Here is a 16,203-nt window from a genome sequence, read left to right as displayed (position 1 = left end):
GGGAAAGTTTGAACTTAAGGCCTGAAAGAAGCCACTGTTCTCCTGTGTCTTTGAAATAAAAGCTGAGCTCTGGGAAGGTTTGCAATTGTGAACTCTGAACAGCTTTGGACTCTCAGGCCAAGATCTCTGCATGAGTTCTCAGGGCAGCCAGCAGAGCTATGGCAGCACTGTGTTTCTGAGGTGGCAGCACAGGCAGCCTTAGCTGTCCTGGGGTCATCGGTGGGCCTGCAGCCCCCATGTATGGGAAGATGAACACATGAGGGTGGTGCTGGCTGAGAAAGAATCATAGAATCATAGAATTGCTTGGGTTGGAAGGGACCTTAAAGATCATCTAACTCCAACCCCACTGCCACAGGCAAGGATGCCACCCACTAGATCAGGTTGGTCAAGACCCCATCCAGCCTGGCCTTGAACACCTCCAGGGATGGGGCATCCACAACTTTTCTTGGCAACCTGTTCCAGTGCCTCACTACCCTTACAGTGAAGAATTTCCTCTTAATGTCTAGTAAAAAATTATCCTCTTTTTGTTTAAGACCATTCCCCCTTGTCCTATCATTATCTACCCGAGTAAAGAGTCCTTCTCCATCTTTTTGTAAGACCTCTTTAAGTATTAAAAGGTCTCAATGAGGTCTTCCCAGAGCCTCGTCTTCTGCAGGCTGAATATGCCCAGCTCCCTCAGCCTTTCTTCACAGGAGAGGTGCTCCAGCCCTCTGATCATCTTTGTAGCCCTCCTCTGGACTCGCTGTAACAGGTCCACATCTTTCTTGTGCTTGGGCCCCAAACCTGGACACAGTACTCCAGGTGGGACCTCATGAGGGCAGAGTAGAGGGGGACAATCCCCTCCCTTGACCTGCTGCTGGCCACTCTTCTTTTGATGCAGCTCAGGATGCAGTTGGCCTTCTGGGCTGCAAGCACGCAATGCTGGCTCATGTTGAACTTTTTGTCCACCAGAACCCCCAAGTCCTTCTCTACAGGGCTGCTCTCAATGAGTTTTTTACCCAGTCTGTACTCCTATCTGGGATTGCCCCAACCCAGCTGCAGCATCTTGTGCTTACACTTGTTGAACTTACACTCATTCAGTTCACAGGGGTCCACTTCTCCAGCCTGTCCGGGTCCCTTTGAATGGCATCTATCTTTGAATGGTCTTCTATCGTATCAACTGCACCACTCAGCTTGGTGTCATTTGCAAACTTGCTGAGGGTGTACTCGATCCCATCATCTATGTCATTGATGAAGATATTGAAAAGCACCGGTCCCAAGACAGATCCCTGAGGGATGCTGCTCATCACCTGTCTCCACTTGGACATAGAGCCATTGACCACCACTCTCTGGGTGTGGCCATCGAGCCAATTCCTTATCTACCAGATGGTCCACCCATCAAATCCATATCTCTCCAATTTAGAGACCAGGATGTCATGTGGGACTGTGTCAAAGGCTTTACAGAAGTCCAAGTAGATGTCATTGGTCGGTCTTCCCTTGTTGACTGATGCAGTCATTCCATCATAGAAGGCCAGCAAATTGTTCAAGCATGACTTACCCTTGGTGAAGTCATGCTGGCTGTCCCACATCACCTCCTCGTACTGCATGTGCCTTAACACTGCCTCCAGGAGGATTTGTTCCACAATCTTCCCAGGCCCAGAGGTGAGGCTCACTGGTCTGTAGTTCCCCGGGTCTTTCTTTCTACCCTTTTAAAAAATGGGAGTGATGTTTCCCATTTTCAGTCACTGGTGACTTCGCCTGACTGCCATGATTTTTCAAATATGATGGAGAGTGGCTTGGTGAGTACATCAGCCAATTCCCTCAGGATCCTGGGATGGATGTCATCAGGGCCCATAGACTTGTAGTTCTTAAGTTGCGTCAGGAGGTCCTGAACTTGCTCTTTGCTTGGAGTAGGAGGGACTCTGCTCCTCCAGCCCTTCCTAGAGGTTCGGGGACATGAGACGTGGGAAGCCTGACCACTAGTCAAGACTGAGGCAAAGAAGTTAAGTACCTCTGCCTTCTCTCCACATCTGTTGTTACCAGTTCTCTGTCTTCATTTGTCAGGACCATTATTTACAAACCTTACAAGGCAAGATGATGCTGGCCTGGCAGCCCTGTTTAGGTCTCCAGGTCAACATGGGTATGGCTGAACTGAGATGGTGCTTCCTCCTACCCTCACCTCTAGCTGTTGGCCATGTGGTACTGCATCCCCTATTTGAACGATCCATACCTTGAAACTCAGCTCTCTTAAGTGCAAGTTTTATTTTTAATTCCCCTTTTGAATCTTGTGAAAAATTTCCCTTTTGCTTTCTTACTGCACCAGGAGCCTCCTGGCAGAAGCAGGCATCAGACGAAGGACATTTTCGCATCTGTGCAGGTTCTGAAAACAATTTTATTCTGCAAGATGAACACAGGCTACAGGAGAGGTATGGCCTGCCTGGCCTCAGAGCACCTTAGGACAGGTTACTAAGTAATGAATGATATTTTTCTGCTTAAGTCAGTGGTCATCATGTCTAACTTCAAAGGAGAAAGAGAATGAGCCCTTGCTGGATCAGGACAGTTTTAGCACAGTTTTCTCCCCAGAAGCAGCATACTCGGAAACTGAACTGTTTATAAAGTCTTATTCTACTAATGATCCTAAAAATGCATCACAGATGACAGGCCATAGATAAAGCAGGGAACATCACTACTTTTCAGGAGAAGAGGAAAAGAAAAGAGCTTTTGATATGCTGGAACACCCCTATTCACCCCCAGCCCCCCAGCCAATAAAGAGTGGCCCAGCAGAGCACTGATCTGGCCATGTCCAGTGCAGAAGAATGCTAGCGGTAAGGAGATGGTTTGATGAGGATAAGGGAGGATTTGCAGTCCCCTTTACACAGGCTACCCCATGTCATGCCACCTTTGAAATTCAGCCGTACAGAATAACATGCCGAGTACCACCACCCACCCCCAGAGTGGGATGCACAGTTCTTTCTTGAAGTGTCTTGATCCATGTCTTTTGTGGAGAATTTCATGTTGTTGTGCACCTTACTGGGATTGTTTGAGTCCATGGCATCCCCTGCTGTCCCTGTGTAGGAGCCCAGCCTCAGCCGGTAGCCATGAGACTCATCATCCAGACTGAAGAGGTTGTAGTCTGCAAACTTGATGTTGTTTGAGGCATCCCAGATGACAAATCTGACCTGGTAGACTTTCTGCTTGGTGATCTGATGGATGTACTCGGTGCCCAGCCAGTACTCGCTGCGCACATTCCCAAAGCCGTATTTATAGGTGCTCCAGGACTCAGCCCAGGTGACAGCTGTGTCTTTCTGGTTCCTCTGGATGACCGTCCAGCCCCCATTTGTCACATTCATTTCACAGTACACCATGATGGGGTGGAGACCTGTGGGCTGGATTATGTAGATGCCACTGGGGCTGCCAGAGACAAGCTCGCTGCAGTCTTTGGGCCAACCTGGGACAGGAGAGAGAGTGCTTTAACAAAAACCTGTGCAAGAGAACAAGACCATGCTTCACCCTATGGCAGGATGGACACATGGCCAGAATACCCTGGAGATGCTCAGCTGCCCCAGTCCTTAAAGGTCAATGTGCTTCGCTGGGGGTGAGAGTGGGTTGACCTCAGCCCTTTGCTCCTTTTCCCTAACAGGATACCTAATAGAAAGGCCCTAGTCCCACTGGGCTACGTTGGTATTAGGCCAGGAGACTGATAGGGACACTGGTGAGCTCCTCTGGGTCTCCTGAAAAAGAGGCTGTGTGGCTAAAACGGGGTCATGCTGGGCAGGGAGGCAAAGAAGATCTTGCCCCTGCCAGCAACTTAGGGAACTGAGGAATGGCCCCTTCCAGCACACATACACCTTCATCAGCCTGCACGATGTATGTGCACACAAACACACACAGAGTACTGCAGCCTGCACTGGGTATGCTTCCTCATATCCACCGCCCTTTATCCTGGAGCAGGGTCAGGGCTAGGGATGATATAAGGCTCTTCTCCAGCCAGACCTGGCAGTACATGAGCACGCAATACTGGATCCACCCTGTGCTGGCTCGTGTGATCTCCCCTTGTCTTCAACTCACTTGGTTTAGGATTGCACCCTCCCAATGCAGTTAAGATTGTCCTGCAAGATGGGCAGAAATCTTCTCCTTAAAGAAGGAAAGCCTGGGGCTGATGCTGCCTCTCCGCATCCTGCCTACCTGTATATACTATGGACGAGTTTTATGGATCTGAGGCATTGTCACGCACTTTCCCCCATGTGTTACTTTATCAAGCAACCACTGACTGAGGGCACTGTTTGTGCCAGCTGGGCTGGCCCATACCAAAGAACTGAAATGGGATTGGTGAGAGCACTGTGAGGCCCATGGGATGCTACGTACTGGTTTTCTTCAGAGCACTTGCCGAAGTGTTGGAGAGAGTTGTCTTGAAGATGTTTAGGGTTTGTATAGGCATGGAGAGACCTGGGGCAGCCAAGACCAGAACACAAGCAAGAGGTAGAAGGCACTGCATTACTAGAAAGGGAAAAGATGTAGAAAAGATGAAATGTGACCCTCCCTCCACAGAAGTGGTAAATCCCGTAGCTCCAGCACTGCACAGTGTATCATGACCATCTGAGATGCTGGAATGCACCACGTATGCTTGTAGCATCAGACTGGTCTGTGCAAGCTGGAGAGCATGCCAAAAGGCCTAATCTCTTTTACCCAAGGGGTAAGTATCCTCACCTTTTTTTCCTTTGCCAGCTCTCAAAAAGCCATGTATGAGACGGTCTCAGTTGGAGCAAAGCACCCAACAGCTGAACGAGCCAAGTTCTCACAGGGAAACATTCCTAGCCTCCAAAACAGGGAACTGGCTGGGGTGAGTCGGACAGCGGGGTGCTGGTATATGAAGGGATGTCAGGTGAGCAGTGCCCTAAGAGGGCACTGGTGCCACCATGCACCGATTTATGAAAGGCACAGTGCACAGAGTGTTTCCCTGTTGTTGGGCTGCCCTATTGCTGCTCCCAGCAAATGGGCTGCTCCCATTGATAGCAAGGTGTTCCCCCTCTTCCCAGTCCCTCACTCACCCATGGCGTCGGTGTGGGAATGCCTTCTGAAGCACACAGATGTGGAGCTGCAGGTCTCACAGAGGCCTTTGTAGTGTCCTGTGCAGTGGGAGGGGTGAGTGGGTCCAACCCCTTCTCAGCTTCTTTTCTCCTGGAGGAGGAAATCAGACTGTTTTTTTTTTTTTTTTTTTTTTCCCACTTAGAAAACACGACCTGAGAAGAAGGTGACTGTGGTTCTTGGTACATAGCTTTCTGAGCTGGAAAGAAAATAGTACCTGTGCCAGTAAGAGTCCTTGGAATGTTCTCTTCTGTGAGTGCTTTGCTCCTTGGATGAGATTTCTGTTGGGAGCAGTGTATCTGGGAGCTTTGAAGAGCGCTGCTCAGTAAATAAGTGCTTGGATGACAGTCATCATTCAGCATGGAAAGCAAACACTGAGGATGCCCCCACCCCCCACCATTTCAGCAAAGGTACTGCCAAGTCAAGTGGTTCTTGTTTAATGTGCTTTTATCAGGCCCAGTCTAGCTCTTGGTGAGGAATTTTCAGCAGCCTCAAGGCTCCCAGAGAGACTGGCTGTTGTGGGACAGAGTTTTGAAGTATCTGATGGTTTCTGCACTGCATGACAGCAGACAGAGGGGTGTGGTGGAGGTGGTCAGGGGAAAGCAGGAGAGCCCTCTATTCCCCAGTGGGCAATGGTCCTGAGCTGCAAGGAGCCTGCTGAAAGAGACTGACTTAAAGGTTACTGTTGATTAGTCAAGACAGCTGTGGTCTCTGGGGCACTGGGTTTGGGAGACCAGTCATTCAGAATGGACGGCTACAGAGGAAAGCAAGCTTCTGCCCAGGAATGGAGAGTATGAGGGTGTAATGGAGAGCAGCACTGGGGTTCTGAGCATGTGCAGAAGGAAATGGGAGGGCGTGGTCTCAACGTGCAAGGGGGAAAGGAGAAAACCTGACCGTGCACGGAGGGTAATGGAGAAAATTTGAGCATGCACAGAGAACAATGGAGGAGATCTAAAGGGGTGGGGGGTGGGGTGGGGGGTTGAACCTAGGTACTGAGTGCCTAAAGAGGGGATCTGAAAGTTGCTGGAGGGCAGTGGTGGGAATCTGAGGGCACTTGTCATGGAAAAGGGAGACATGAGCCTGCACAGAGGGGAGTGGGCAGTACTGAACACACAGCGAAAGGAACAGAGGAAATCTCATCATGAGGGGAGCAGAAGTGCATGCAGATGGAAATGGAGGAAACCTAACCATACAAGGGATCTGTTTGTGCAAGGATGACAACAGAGGGGTTCTAAGCAAGCGTGAGGAGGGAACTTGGAAGGATGTGAAGGTGGCTGGAAGGGAACGAAGGAGTTTTGACTGTGCATGGTGGGGAATTGGAGAGGTGTGGAAGGTCATGATGGGGAATGGAGGTCATCTAAAAATGTTGGAACTGAATGAATCTGAGGGTGAATGGAGTAAGATAGAGGGAATATTAAGAGCACTCAGAAGGGAACAGAGGGAATTTGAGGGTATATGGTGCATGGTTTGAATTTGAGGGTGCATGGTTTGGATGTAAGGCACTAAGAAATGACTGACGGGGACTGGAGCGTGCAAGGGGGAAGCAGAGAAGATCTGAGCATTCATGGATGGGAACTGTCGTGTTCTGAGGCCTGGGTAAGGGAGCAGAGAGGAGCTATGAGCATTGAAAAGGGAATGGAGGCTAATTGAGGGCCTACAGAGAAGAACGGTGGGAACCTGAGCATGCACAGAGAAAAATGGAAGAGACCACAATTGGGGGAATAGAGAGTGCCCTGAGGAAAAGGGAGGGGGATCTGGACATGTACAGGGGGAAATGGAGAGCATCTGACTGAACATGGAGATTAATGAATAGTTGTAATATTCTCTCTCATGCTCCCCAGGGCAGGGTCTTTTATTTGCCATCTGGTGCAATGCAGAGGCTTGCATTTGGTCCTCTAAGATTCACCCCATTTACTTTGGCTGCACCCATCCAGAGGCCTCCATTTTCCCTCCTACACATGTCAGACTCTCCTCCATTTGCCTTCTGGTGCAGCACAGAGCCCCCTCATTTTCTTTGCACTGCATCCTAGTGGCCTACATTTGCATTCCTTTTAATGCCAGAGTCCTCTGCCTGCCCTCAGGTGCTCTTCAATCCCTCTATTGCCTTCTCATGCACTCTGCTTCCCTTTGCAAAACTTATCATCCCAGAGGCCCTGGGAGGGACCTCTTTGTACAGGATGGAGGCCAAGCCAGCAGGTGCTATCAGGACCAGAACTCTGAGTAGGAGACGCAGCACAGACATAGCTGCTTCATAGCTGCTGTGTAGCACTGGTGGGGGCCAGTGGCAAAGCCTCAGCTTAAAAGTGGCTTTCAAGGGAAAAAAGGGGAAGGCCCTCACATCTAACTTTTCTTTTTTTTTTTCTTTTTTTTTTTTTTTCAGAACAGCTTGTTTCAGTGAAGTAGCTGAGCTTGAACTTGGCCAGCTCAACACCTTAACTCAGACAAGTACACTCCTAGAAGGGGGAAAGGACTCAGGACACTGGCAGCAGCTCACCCTCACAACCAGTAGCATGGGAATCTTCAGAACAACCTGTGGTAGGGGGAGCAAGCCTGGATGGCTACTGGGGCCAGCAACTGCCTTGGGTCTTCCCTTCCTACAGGGAAGCACAAGGTTCTCAACTGCCAATCAATTACAGCTTTGTGTTTCCATAACTAGGACAGAAGGATAGATTCTCTGGGTGCTCAGGTGCCATGGTTACTCTAAGGTCTCTTGGGTTACTGCCCTCCCATGGGTCCTCCTCCCATCTGCAATAGTGAGAGTGGTTGGGTTAGGGTAAGGGTCTGGTTGCTCCAGGGAAATTCAGAAGCCACGAAACTATGGGAGGTCCTGGAGTTTACTAGAGGATTGTTTTGGAGGGTGTGACCATCCAGAAGGGTCAGAGGAAGGGGTGCTGTGAGGTGGCACCTTGTAAGTGTGCTGTGAAAACTCATTGTCATGTGAAGCCTCATTGCTTCCATTTGGGTAAAGTGTTTTCTGGCATTCCTCAAGTAAGGTTGGCTAAACCAAGCTGCTGAGGAGTGCATCTGCACAGGTATGTAGAAGGACAGTGTTCCTTTAAGGGTATCTGGTCAAGAACCTTGTTCATTACAGCAAGGGCTAATAAGAAACGAAGGAGGCCATAAACAAGAACATGCAAGAACCAAAATGTGACCAAGAAATGATAAGGGAGGCAGAGATGGAGACCAAGCCTAGTCAGTCATATTAACTGATGAGGGCATGTGAAAGTATGAGAACGAGTATTCCAGCATGGTTATCTGATTGGAGACCCTGCCAATCAGGAAAGGAAAAACGGGGGAAGCCAGAAACCAAAATATACCGAGATACAGAGCCGACCAAGCAAACATGGAGACAGTGACAAGAAACACAACTCTCAATCATACTGATTGATGGACTATAGAGAAACTATAGGCCCCACTTCGAGGAGAATCAAGCTAAGTCAGGGGGGCCTGGACTGGAAGTGGTGTGGGAATCAGTAGAGCTCAGCAAACCTGTGAGGGAATGTGCAAGGGTAAGGAGAGCAGGGAGGAACAAAGGTAGGTAGAAAACAGTATAAAAGGGGTTGGTTACATGTAATACAGGGCTGGTATGATTATCTGTATCAGTATGATTATCTGGCTGAGTGCTGCACCTGATCACCGCAGTCTATATCAGCTTCGTATATTTTCTTATTAAATCTTGTCTTAATTCTCTTTCTCTGCATAATCACACTCTATCCCATGTGTTTGTGCTGCATGGTATAAGTGCAAGATAAGATGTGTGTGTGAGTGAACTATTAATAATGACTTTCTTGTCCTTCATGTGCCTGGACATGGTATCCAAGATTAGCTGCTCTACCAGCTTCCCAGGGATTGAGGTGAGGTTGACTAGCTTGTAGCTCCCCGGGGTTCTCCTTTTTGCCCTTCTTGAAGATAGGATTGATATTTACTTTCCTCCAGTTTTTGGAAACTTCTGCCAGTCACCTTTATCAATCAAAGTTTATCAAGAGTGGCCTCTCAATGACATCTGCCACTCCCCTCAGCACTCGTGCAGGCCTGCATTTTACCTAGTCTTCTTTTTTCTGTTCATGTACTGTAGAAATCTTTCTTTCTGCCCTTCATATCTGTTGATAGATTTAACTGCAAGCCAGCCTTGGCTTTTCTAATCCCATCCTTGAGTAATTGATTAGTATCTCTTTATTCCTTCAGGGTCACCAACTCCTTTCTCCTCTTGTACACTTCCTTTGTATGTCTGATTTCAGGCAGGTACTCCTTGCACATTTGTGCAAACTTTCCACTGCTTTTGCTTGATTTCCTTCTTGTTCATAGTAAAAATAAAAACATAATATATATAATAAAAGCATGTCCCCTGTTTTTATCTATGTTTTTGTTTGTGGGGTGAGGAACGTGGGCTGGTAGGAATCCACCTCTGTGGATTCCTCTACTTTGGTTGGCAAGGGAGATGGTGCAGAGCATGGCGCAGCACCTCTGGGGTTGCAGGTACACCCTCTGATGCACTGACATCCTCTTCCCTAGAGTGGTAGCCAAGCCTGAGAGCTACCCAGGTCTCTTGGGAGGGTCCACCCTGACCAGCTCATCACTGAGAGCCTCAGTCAGTCCTAACCTTTGTGAGCCATGAGATACTGTTCCCCTGGGTCAGTCCCTTTGGCCAGACTCAGGAACTGGAATTTGTGCTTGCCAGCTGATGGCTTCTGTGCCAGAGCTGTAGCAAGGCTGCCTCATCAGCTGCTGTATAGCTGAGGTCCCCACACAAAAATGGCTCCAGAGCATGGAATAAGGAATCAGAGTCCTGTAGGACAGGGTTACTGCACTTGATCTAGGGCCAGCCCTGCATCAGGGTACTGGTACTGCTGGATGCCTGATAACTGTTGCGTTAGCCCCCAGCATGTGTGTCCTGGTTTCAACTAGGATAGAGTTAATTTTCCTCCTAGTAGCTGGTAGGGTGCTATGTTTTGGATTAGGATGAGAAGAGTGTTGATAACATGCTGACGTTTTAATTGTTGCAGAGCAGTGCTTACACTAAGCCAAGGACTTTCCAGCTTCTCGCTCTGTCCTGCCAGCGGGCAGGCTAGGGGTGCAGCAGGAGCTGGGAGGGGACAGACCCAGGACAGCTGACCCAAACTGGCCACAGGGGTATTCCATACCATCTGGTGTCATGCTAAACAATATATAGGGGTGGCTGGCCGGGGTGGGGGGGCTGGCTGCTCGGGGTTAGGCTGGGCATCGGTCAGCGGGTGGTGAGCAATTGCATTGTGCATCGCTTGTTTTGTACACATTATTATTAGTAGTACTATTATTATTTTCCTGTCTTAATAAGCTGTCTTTATCTCAACCCACAGGCTTCACTTTCCCGTTTCTTTCCCCCATCCCAGAGAGGGAGGGGGGAGGGTGAGCAAATGCCTGTGTGGTGCTTAGCTGCCAGCCGGGATAAAACCACAACAATGTGGCAAAGATTAGCAGGTCTGACAAATAAATACTCATACATAGTATTGCCTGCAGACTCACCAGCTAAACTTCTTGACATAACCAACAAACTCCTGGAGGTGGGGAAGGCACTCAGGACCGTGAATAAGGGCACTCCATGCCTAGCTTGCCCAGGTCCTGCTGTGCACTGCTGACTATGTGGGTGACAGATGGGGTGTCCCTCTCTGCCCTAGCTCTTGGGAAGAGGTCCCTGCACTCCCTCACCGAGAGTGGGTTTGCTTCACCTTATGAGGCCCAAAGCTCCTGGCTGATGCTCTTCTGTTGGTGTATCAGCACCCACAAGTCCTGGGGATTCATAGGTTTCAACACATCATACAGGCAGTCATCAATTAGTTCCTCAGTCTAACAGCAGCTGGTTTTGTGTTATCAGACACTTTACAGAAGCTCAGCATTATCTGTGCCTGCTGTCTGCTGTGCTCTCACTGGGCAAATGTCCTTATTACCACTTCTGCCTTCAGTAAAGAGGTAGCAACAGCTGCAAAAGATATTAAAGAAAAAATGCAAAGAATCATAGAATGGTTTGGATTCAAAGGGACTTTAAAGATCATCTAATTCCAATCCCACTGCCATGGGCAGGATCACCTTCCACTATACCGGGTTGCTCAAAGCGCTATCAAACTTGGCCTTGAACACTTCCAGGGATGGGGCATCCACAGCTTCTCTGGGCAACGTGTTTGAGTGTCTCACTGTACTGGTTCTGTCAGGGATGGAGTTAACCTTCCCTGTAGCGGCCCTTATAGCGTTGTGCTCTGCACTTGTAGTGAGAACAGCACTGATATCACACCAATGTTCTGTCTGTTGCTGACCAGTGCTGGCACAACATCAAGACTTCTCCAAACCTTCCACAGCCAGTAGGCCGGGGGTGGGCAAGACGTGGGGAGGGGAGATCACCAGGTCAGCTGACCTAAACTGACCAAAGGGATATTCCATACTGTATGGTGTCACACTCACCAATAAAACGTGTGGAAGGAGAAGGAGAAAGGGGGCTCTTGTTATGGAGACGTCTGTCCTTTCAAACAACCACTATGCCTACTGAGGCCCTGCTTCCCAGGATGTGGCCAAACATGTGGCTATCTCATTGATGAGAAGTAGCGATTTTTTTTTTCTCTCTTTGTGCTTCCACTTGGCCTTTGCTTGTTTCCCTCTCTCTTCCCCTCCCCCCCCCCCCCCCCGCTTTTCTTTTTAACTAAATTATCCTTATCTCAACCCACAAGCCTTTTTTAAAATTTCCATCATGCTTTCTTCTTCCTCTCTTCTTCTGAGGAGGGGGAATGACAGAGCGGTTGTGTTGGAGTTTAGTTACCCAGTAGGTTAAAACCACCACACTCGCTGAGGGGAAGGAATTTGCAGGTGGCTTTGCGCTGTTTCACACATCCCTGTAATGAGGAAGTAAACGGTAGAAACAAAAACTTGAGCAAGGTCGAGATAAATAATTTGGCTGCAGTGTTAAAGATGAACTTTGGGCAGTGGCCAATTGCTGGCTGGCTTGAGGTGCATGTCTGAGGGTCTCTAACCAATTGTATGACAGATTTGGGCATGTGGACAGCGCATGGGGCTACGGGGAAAGTATATGTAGTGGAGAAAAATGGCAATAAAGGCCTTCTGTTCAAGAGCCATCTGGAGTCTGTGTCTTTCATCCCTTCAGCTCACCACCGTTATAGTAAAGAATTTCTTCCTAATATCTAATCTAAATCTACCCTCTTATAGTTTAAAGCCATTACGCCTTGTCCTATCACTACACTCCCAGACAAAGAGTCCCTCCCCAGCTTTCCTGTAGGCCCCCTTTAGGTACTGAAAGACTGATATAAGGTCTCCCTGGAGCCTTCACTTCCCCAGAGTGAACAGCCCCAACTCCCTCAGCTTGTCTTTGAAGGAGAGGTGCTCCAGCCCCTTGATCATTTTTTGTGGCCCTCTTCTGGACTCATTCTAATACTTCCGTGTCTTTCCTGTGCATGGGACCCCAGAGCTGTAAACAGTAACCTAGGTGAGGTCTCACAAGAGCAGAGCAGAGGGGGAGAATCACCTCCCTCGCCCTGCTGGCCATGCTGCTTTTGATGCGGATCAGGGTAGAGTTGGCTTTCTAGGCTGTAAGCACACATTGCCAGCTCATGTCAAGCTTCTCGTCAACCAACACTCCCAGGTCCTTTTCCTCAGAGCTGCTCTCAATCCATTCTCTGCCCAGCCTGTATTTGTGCTTGGGATTGCCCTGGCCCAGATGCAAGACCTTGCACTTGGCGTTGTTGAATCTCATGAGGCTCACACAGGCCCACCCCTCAGGCCTTCCCAGGTCTCTCTGGATGGCATCCTGTCCCTTCCCTCCAGTGTCTCAACCACACCACACAGCTTGGTATCATCGGCAAATTTGCTGAGGGTGCACTTGATCCCACTGTCCGTGTCACTGACAAAGATGTTAAACAGTGCCTGTCCCAATACTGACCACTCATTACTGATCTCTTACTTGTACATTGAGCTGTTGACCGCAACACTTTCAGTGTGACCATACAGACAATTCCTTACCCACTGAGCGGTCCGTCCTTCAAATCCACGTCTCTCCAATTTAGAGACAAAGATATCATGGGGGACAGTGTAAAATGTTTTGCACAAGTCCAGGTAGATGACATCAGTTGCTCTTCCCTTATTCACCAATGTTGGAACCTCATCATAGAACGACACCATATTTGTCAGGTACAATCTGCCCTTAGTTGGCTGTCACCAATCACCTTCTTATTTTCCATGTACCTTAGCATTGTTTCCAGGAGGATCTGCTCCTTGATCTTGCCGGGCACAGAGATGAGACTGACTGGCCTGTAGTTCCCTGGGTCTTCCTTTCTTTCCATTTTAAAAATGGAGGTTTCGTTTTCCCTCTTCCAGTCAGTGAGAACTTCACTGGACTGCCATGACTTCTCAAATATGATGGATAGTGGCTTACCAATTACATATGCCAGCTCATTCAGGACTTGTGGATGTATCTCATCAGGTCCCATGTACTTGTGTACCCGTAGAATCGCAGAATCGCAGAATCACAGACTCATTTAGGTTGAAAGAGACCTTCAAGATCACCTAGTCCAAGTTCTGACCTAACACTAACAAGTCCTCCACTAAACCATATCACTAAGCTCTACATCTAAACGTGTTTTAAAGACCTCCAGGGATGGTGACTCAACCACTTCCCTGGGCAGCCCATTCCAATGCCTAACAACCCTTTTGGTAAAGAAGTTCTTCCAAATATCCAACCTAAACCTCCCCTGGCGCAATTTTAGCCCATTCCCCCTCATCCTATCACCAGGCATGTGGGAGAATAGACCAATGCCCACCTTGCTACAGCCTCCTTTAAGGTACCTGTAGAGAGCGATAAGGTTGCCCCTGAGCCTCCTCTTCTCCAGGCTAAACAACCCCAGCTCCCTCAGCTGCTCCTCTGCTGGGTCTGTCTGGGGTGGAGTCACCTTTCCCTGCAGCAGCCCACACAGTGCTGTGCTCTGCACTCGTAGCTGGGACAGCATTGGTATCACTCCAGTGTTGTGTCTATTGCTGCAAAGTACTGGCACAGCATCAGGACTCCCTCCAAGCCCCCAAGAGCCAGCAAGCTGGGGGTGGGCAAGTGATGGAGATGGGACATCGTCAGGGCAGCTGACCTAAACCAACCAAAGGGGTAGTCCATAACACATGATGTCACACTCAGCAATAAAAGGGGGACTCCCGTAGGGGAGGGGGCTGTCCTCCTGAACAACCATTACGCGTTTTGAGGCCCTGCTTCCCAGGATGTGGCCGAACATTGCTCATTGATGGGAAGTAGAGAATAACTTTTTTTTTTCCCTTTCTCTCTGTGCTTCCGCGCGGCCTTGTTTTTTTTTTTTTTTTTTTTTTTCCCAACCCCTTTCCCTTTAATTAAATCATTCTGATCTCAAACCTCGAGCTCTTTGTGTCATATTTTCTCCCCCTTCCTCTTTGAGGAGGGGGGAGTGAGAGGGCGGCCGTGGTGGAACTCGGCTGCCCACCTGAGTAAAACCACTACAGTCCTTTTTGGTGCCCAATGTGGGGCTCGAGGGTTGAGATAACAGTAAAATTGATTAAAGTATTTACAACTAACATACTTGCTAGTCACAATGTTAGGTTTGCTGTTAATATTTTTCTGTGTGACTATGTGGTATGTAATCCGTACTCTGTTCTCTTTTCTCCTCTATATCCAACCAGAGAATGTGTTAAAAATCTGTTTTTGGTTTCTTTACCACACTGTGCTGTAACATACTGGCCTTCAGTTTCGCCTGGTACTCAGGCCCTGCATTGTTATCATTCTGGTCTCCTGGAGATTATCTTTTTGGAAATATTAAGAATTACACTGCCTTAAGTATCTTGAATACCCTTGGTCGGATGTCATCCTCCTATTACTAGTTCTAGTGTTTTTCTTCCTCCCTAAGGTCAAACAATTCATTAAGAATATCATCCAAGAACCTGCCCCGAGACAAAGTAGTTGTGGGTGGCAAGGTGTGTGGGGGGATATGGGCAGGTACCTGTCACAGTTGTCTCCTCCAATGGTTTTTCACTTCACCCCTGAACAAGTGCGAAATCCAAAAAAACTGGTAGAATATTTGAAAGACTTATGCCCTGACCCTGGCAATACCAGAGAACTCCGCCAGCTTTCTGCACTCTGCTGGGGTCTGGTTTACACCTATCAAATGGTAATTAACACTGCCCAGCACCCTCAAGGGGATGGGGAAGTTTCTGAATTCGATGACGAGATAAGACACACTGTGACCACCCCGGAGGACCAACCATCTATGGTACCAGTCACCCCTATAGTCAAGACAAAACAATGGAAACAGAAGTCAGCTTGTTTAGTAAGGGAAGAAGCTCCCCCTAAGGAGGAGGGAGAAGAGGAAAAGGCAGGCAGCTCTAAAGCAGCGTCATCACAACAACATCAGGGAGAAGAGACAGAAATCATAAACGAATCAGAAACCACCTGATCTCTATCCTTGAGTGAGTTGTGAGAAATATGAAAGGATTTCAGTCGTCATCCAGGTGAGCACATCCTCACCTGGCTGCTTCAGTGCTGGGACACTGGGGCCAATAGCCAACAACTAGAAGGCAATGAAGCCAAGCAGCTGGGATCCCTCTCTAGAGAAAGGATCATTGACAGAGTAATTGGAAGAGAGGCACAGGTTCTCAGCCTCTGGAGGCGACTCCTGGCAGCTGTGAAAGAAAGGTATCCCCACAAGGAAGATATTGTATATCAAGTAGGCAAGTGGACCACCATAGAGAAAGGTCTCCAGCAACTCAGGGAATTAGCTGTGCTGGAGAAGATTTATAGTAATTTGAACCATGAACAGACACCTAAAGACGCTGATGAAGTCCAGTGCACAGCATCCATGTGGCGGAATTTTGTACGGGCTGCACCCTTATCACATGCCAGCACGCTGGCTCTGGTGACTCACTTCAGCTTCCAATACAGTTAGCTCTTGGGATCCCCCTGTCACTCCAGAGATACAGATGAGTTCTGCCCCTTGGTGGCCTAATGGCATTAGGGTACACTGTGCACCTGTGTCCACTAGAGTTTTATATTTCTGCGGTTCCGGTGTGCCAGGCCATCGAATCCACACAGTCCAGTAAATCCAGTTGTCCCTCTCCCCTACCTGGCCAGAGGCAGGGCACCACTAGTCCTAG

The 16,203-nt window shown here is 48.7% G+C and overlaps 1 protein-coding gene across 2 annotated transcripts; it reads right to left on the bottom strand.

Annotated features, from left to right (window-relative positions):
• Nucleotides 1–175: 175 nt before the first annotated feature.
• Nucleotides 176–5,415, bottom strand: LOC106041023 (fibrinogen-like protein 1-like protein). 2 transcript variants are annotated; one of them, XM_013189246.3, is made up of 4 exons: nucleotides 5,282–5,415; nucleotides 5,028–5,157; nucleotides 4,345–4,476; nucleotides 176–3,427 (listed from the first exon to the last, which is right to left on the bottom strand). In XM_013189246.3, exons 2-4 carry the CDS (start codon nucleotides 5,029–5,031, stop codon nucleotides 2,799–2,801), a joined length of 765 nt encoding a protein of 254 aa, XP_013044700.1. In that variant the 5' UTR covers nucleotides 5,032–5,157; nucleotides 5,282–5,415; the 3' UTR covers nucleotides 176–2,798. The 2 variants fall into 2 exon arrangements, with proteins under 2 accessions (XP_013044700.1, XP_047906023.1); XM_048050066.2 differs by having other exon boundaries at nucleotides 4,345–5,157.
• Between the last annotated feature and the right edge of the window lie 10,788 nt (nucleotides 5,416–16,203).

The sequence above is a fragment of the Anser cygnoides genome, chromosome 18 (assembly GCF_040182565.1).
Source record: "Anser cygnoides isolate HZ-2024a breed goose chromosome 18, Taihu_goose_T2T_genome, whole genome shotgun sequence".
NCBI lineage: Eukaryota > Metazoa > Chordata > Aves > Anseriformes > Anatidae > Anser > Anser cygnoides.
The sequence above is the reverse complement of the archived record's forward strand: the minus strand, read 5'-3'. Positions and strand labels throughout refer to the sequence as shown.

What these genes read in the sequence shown, in the direction of transcription:
- LOC106041023 (XM_048050066.2), bottom strand. Translation starts at nt 4,612, where the DNA reads ATGCTACAAGCATACGTGGTGCATTCCAGCATCTCAGATGGTCATGAT. An exon ending in AAGTGCTCTGAAGAAAACCA is followed by an intron (nt 3,428 to 4,344) that starts GTACGTAGCATC and finishes CTCCTGTCCCAG; the next exon opens with GTTGGCCCAAAGACTGCAGC.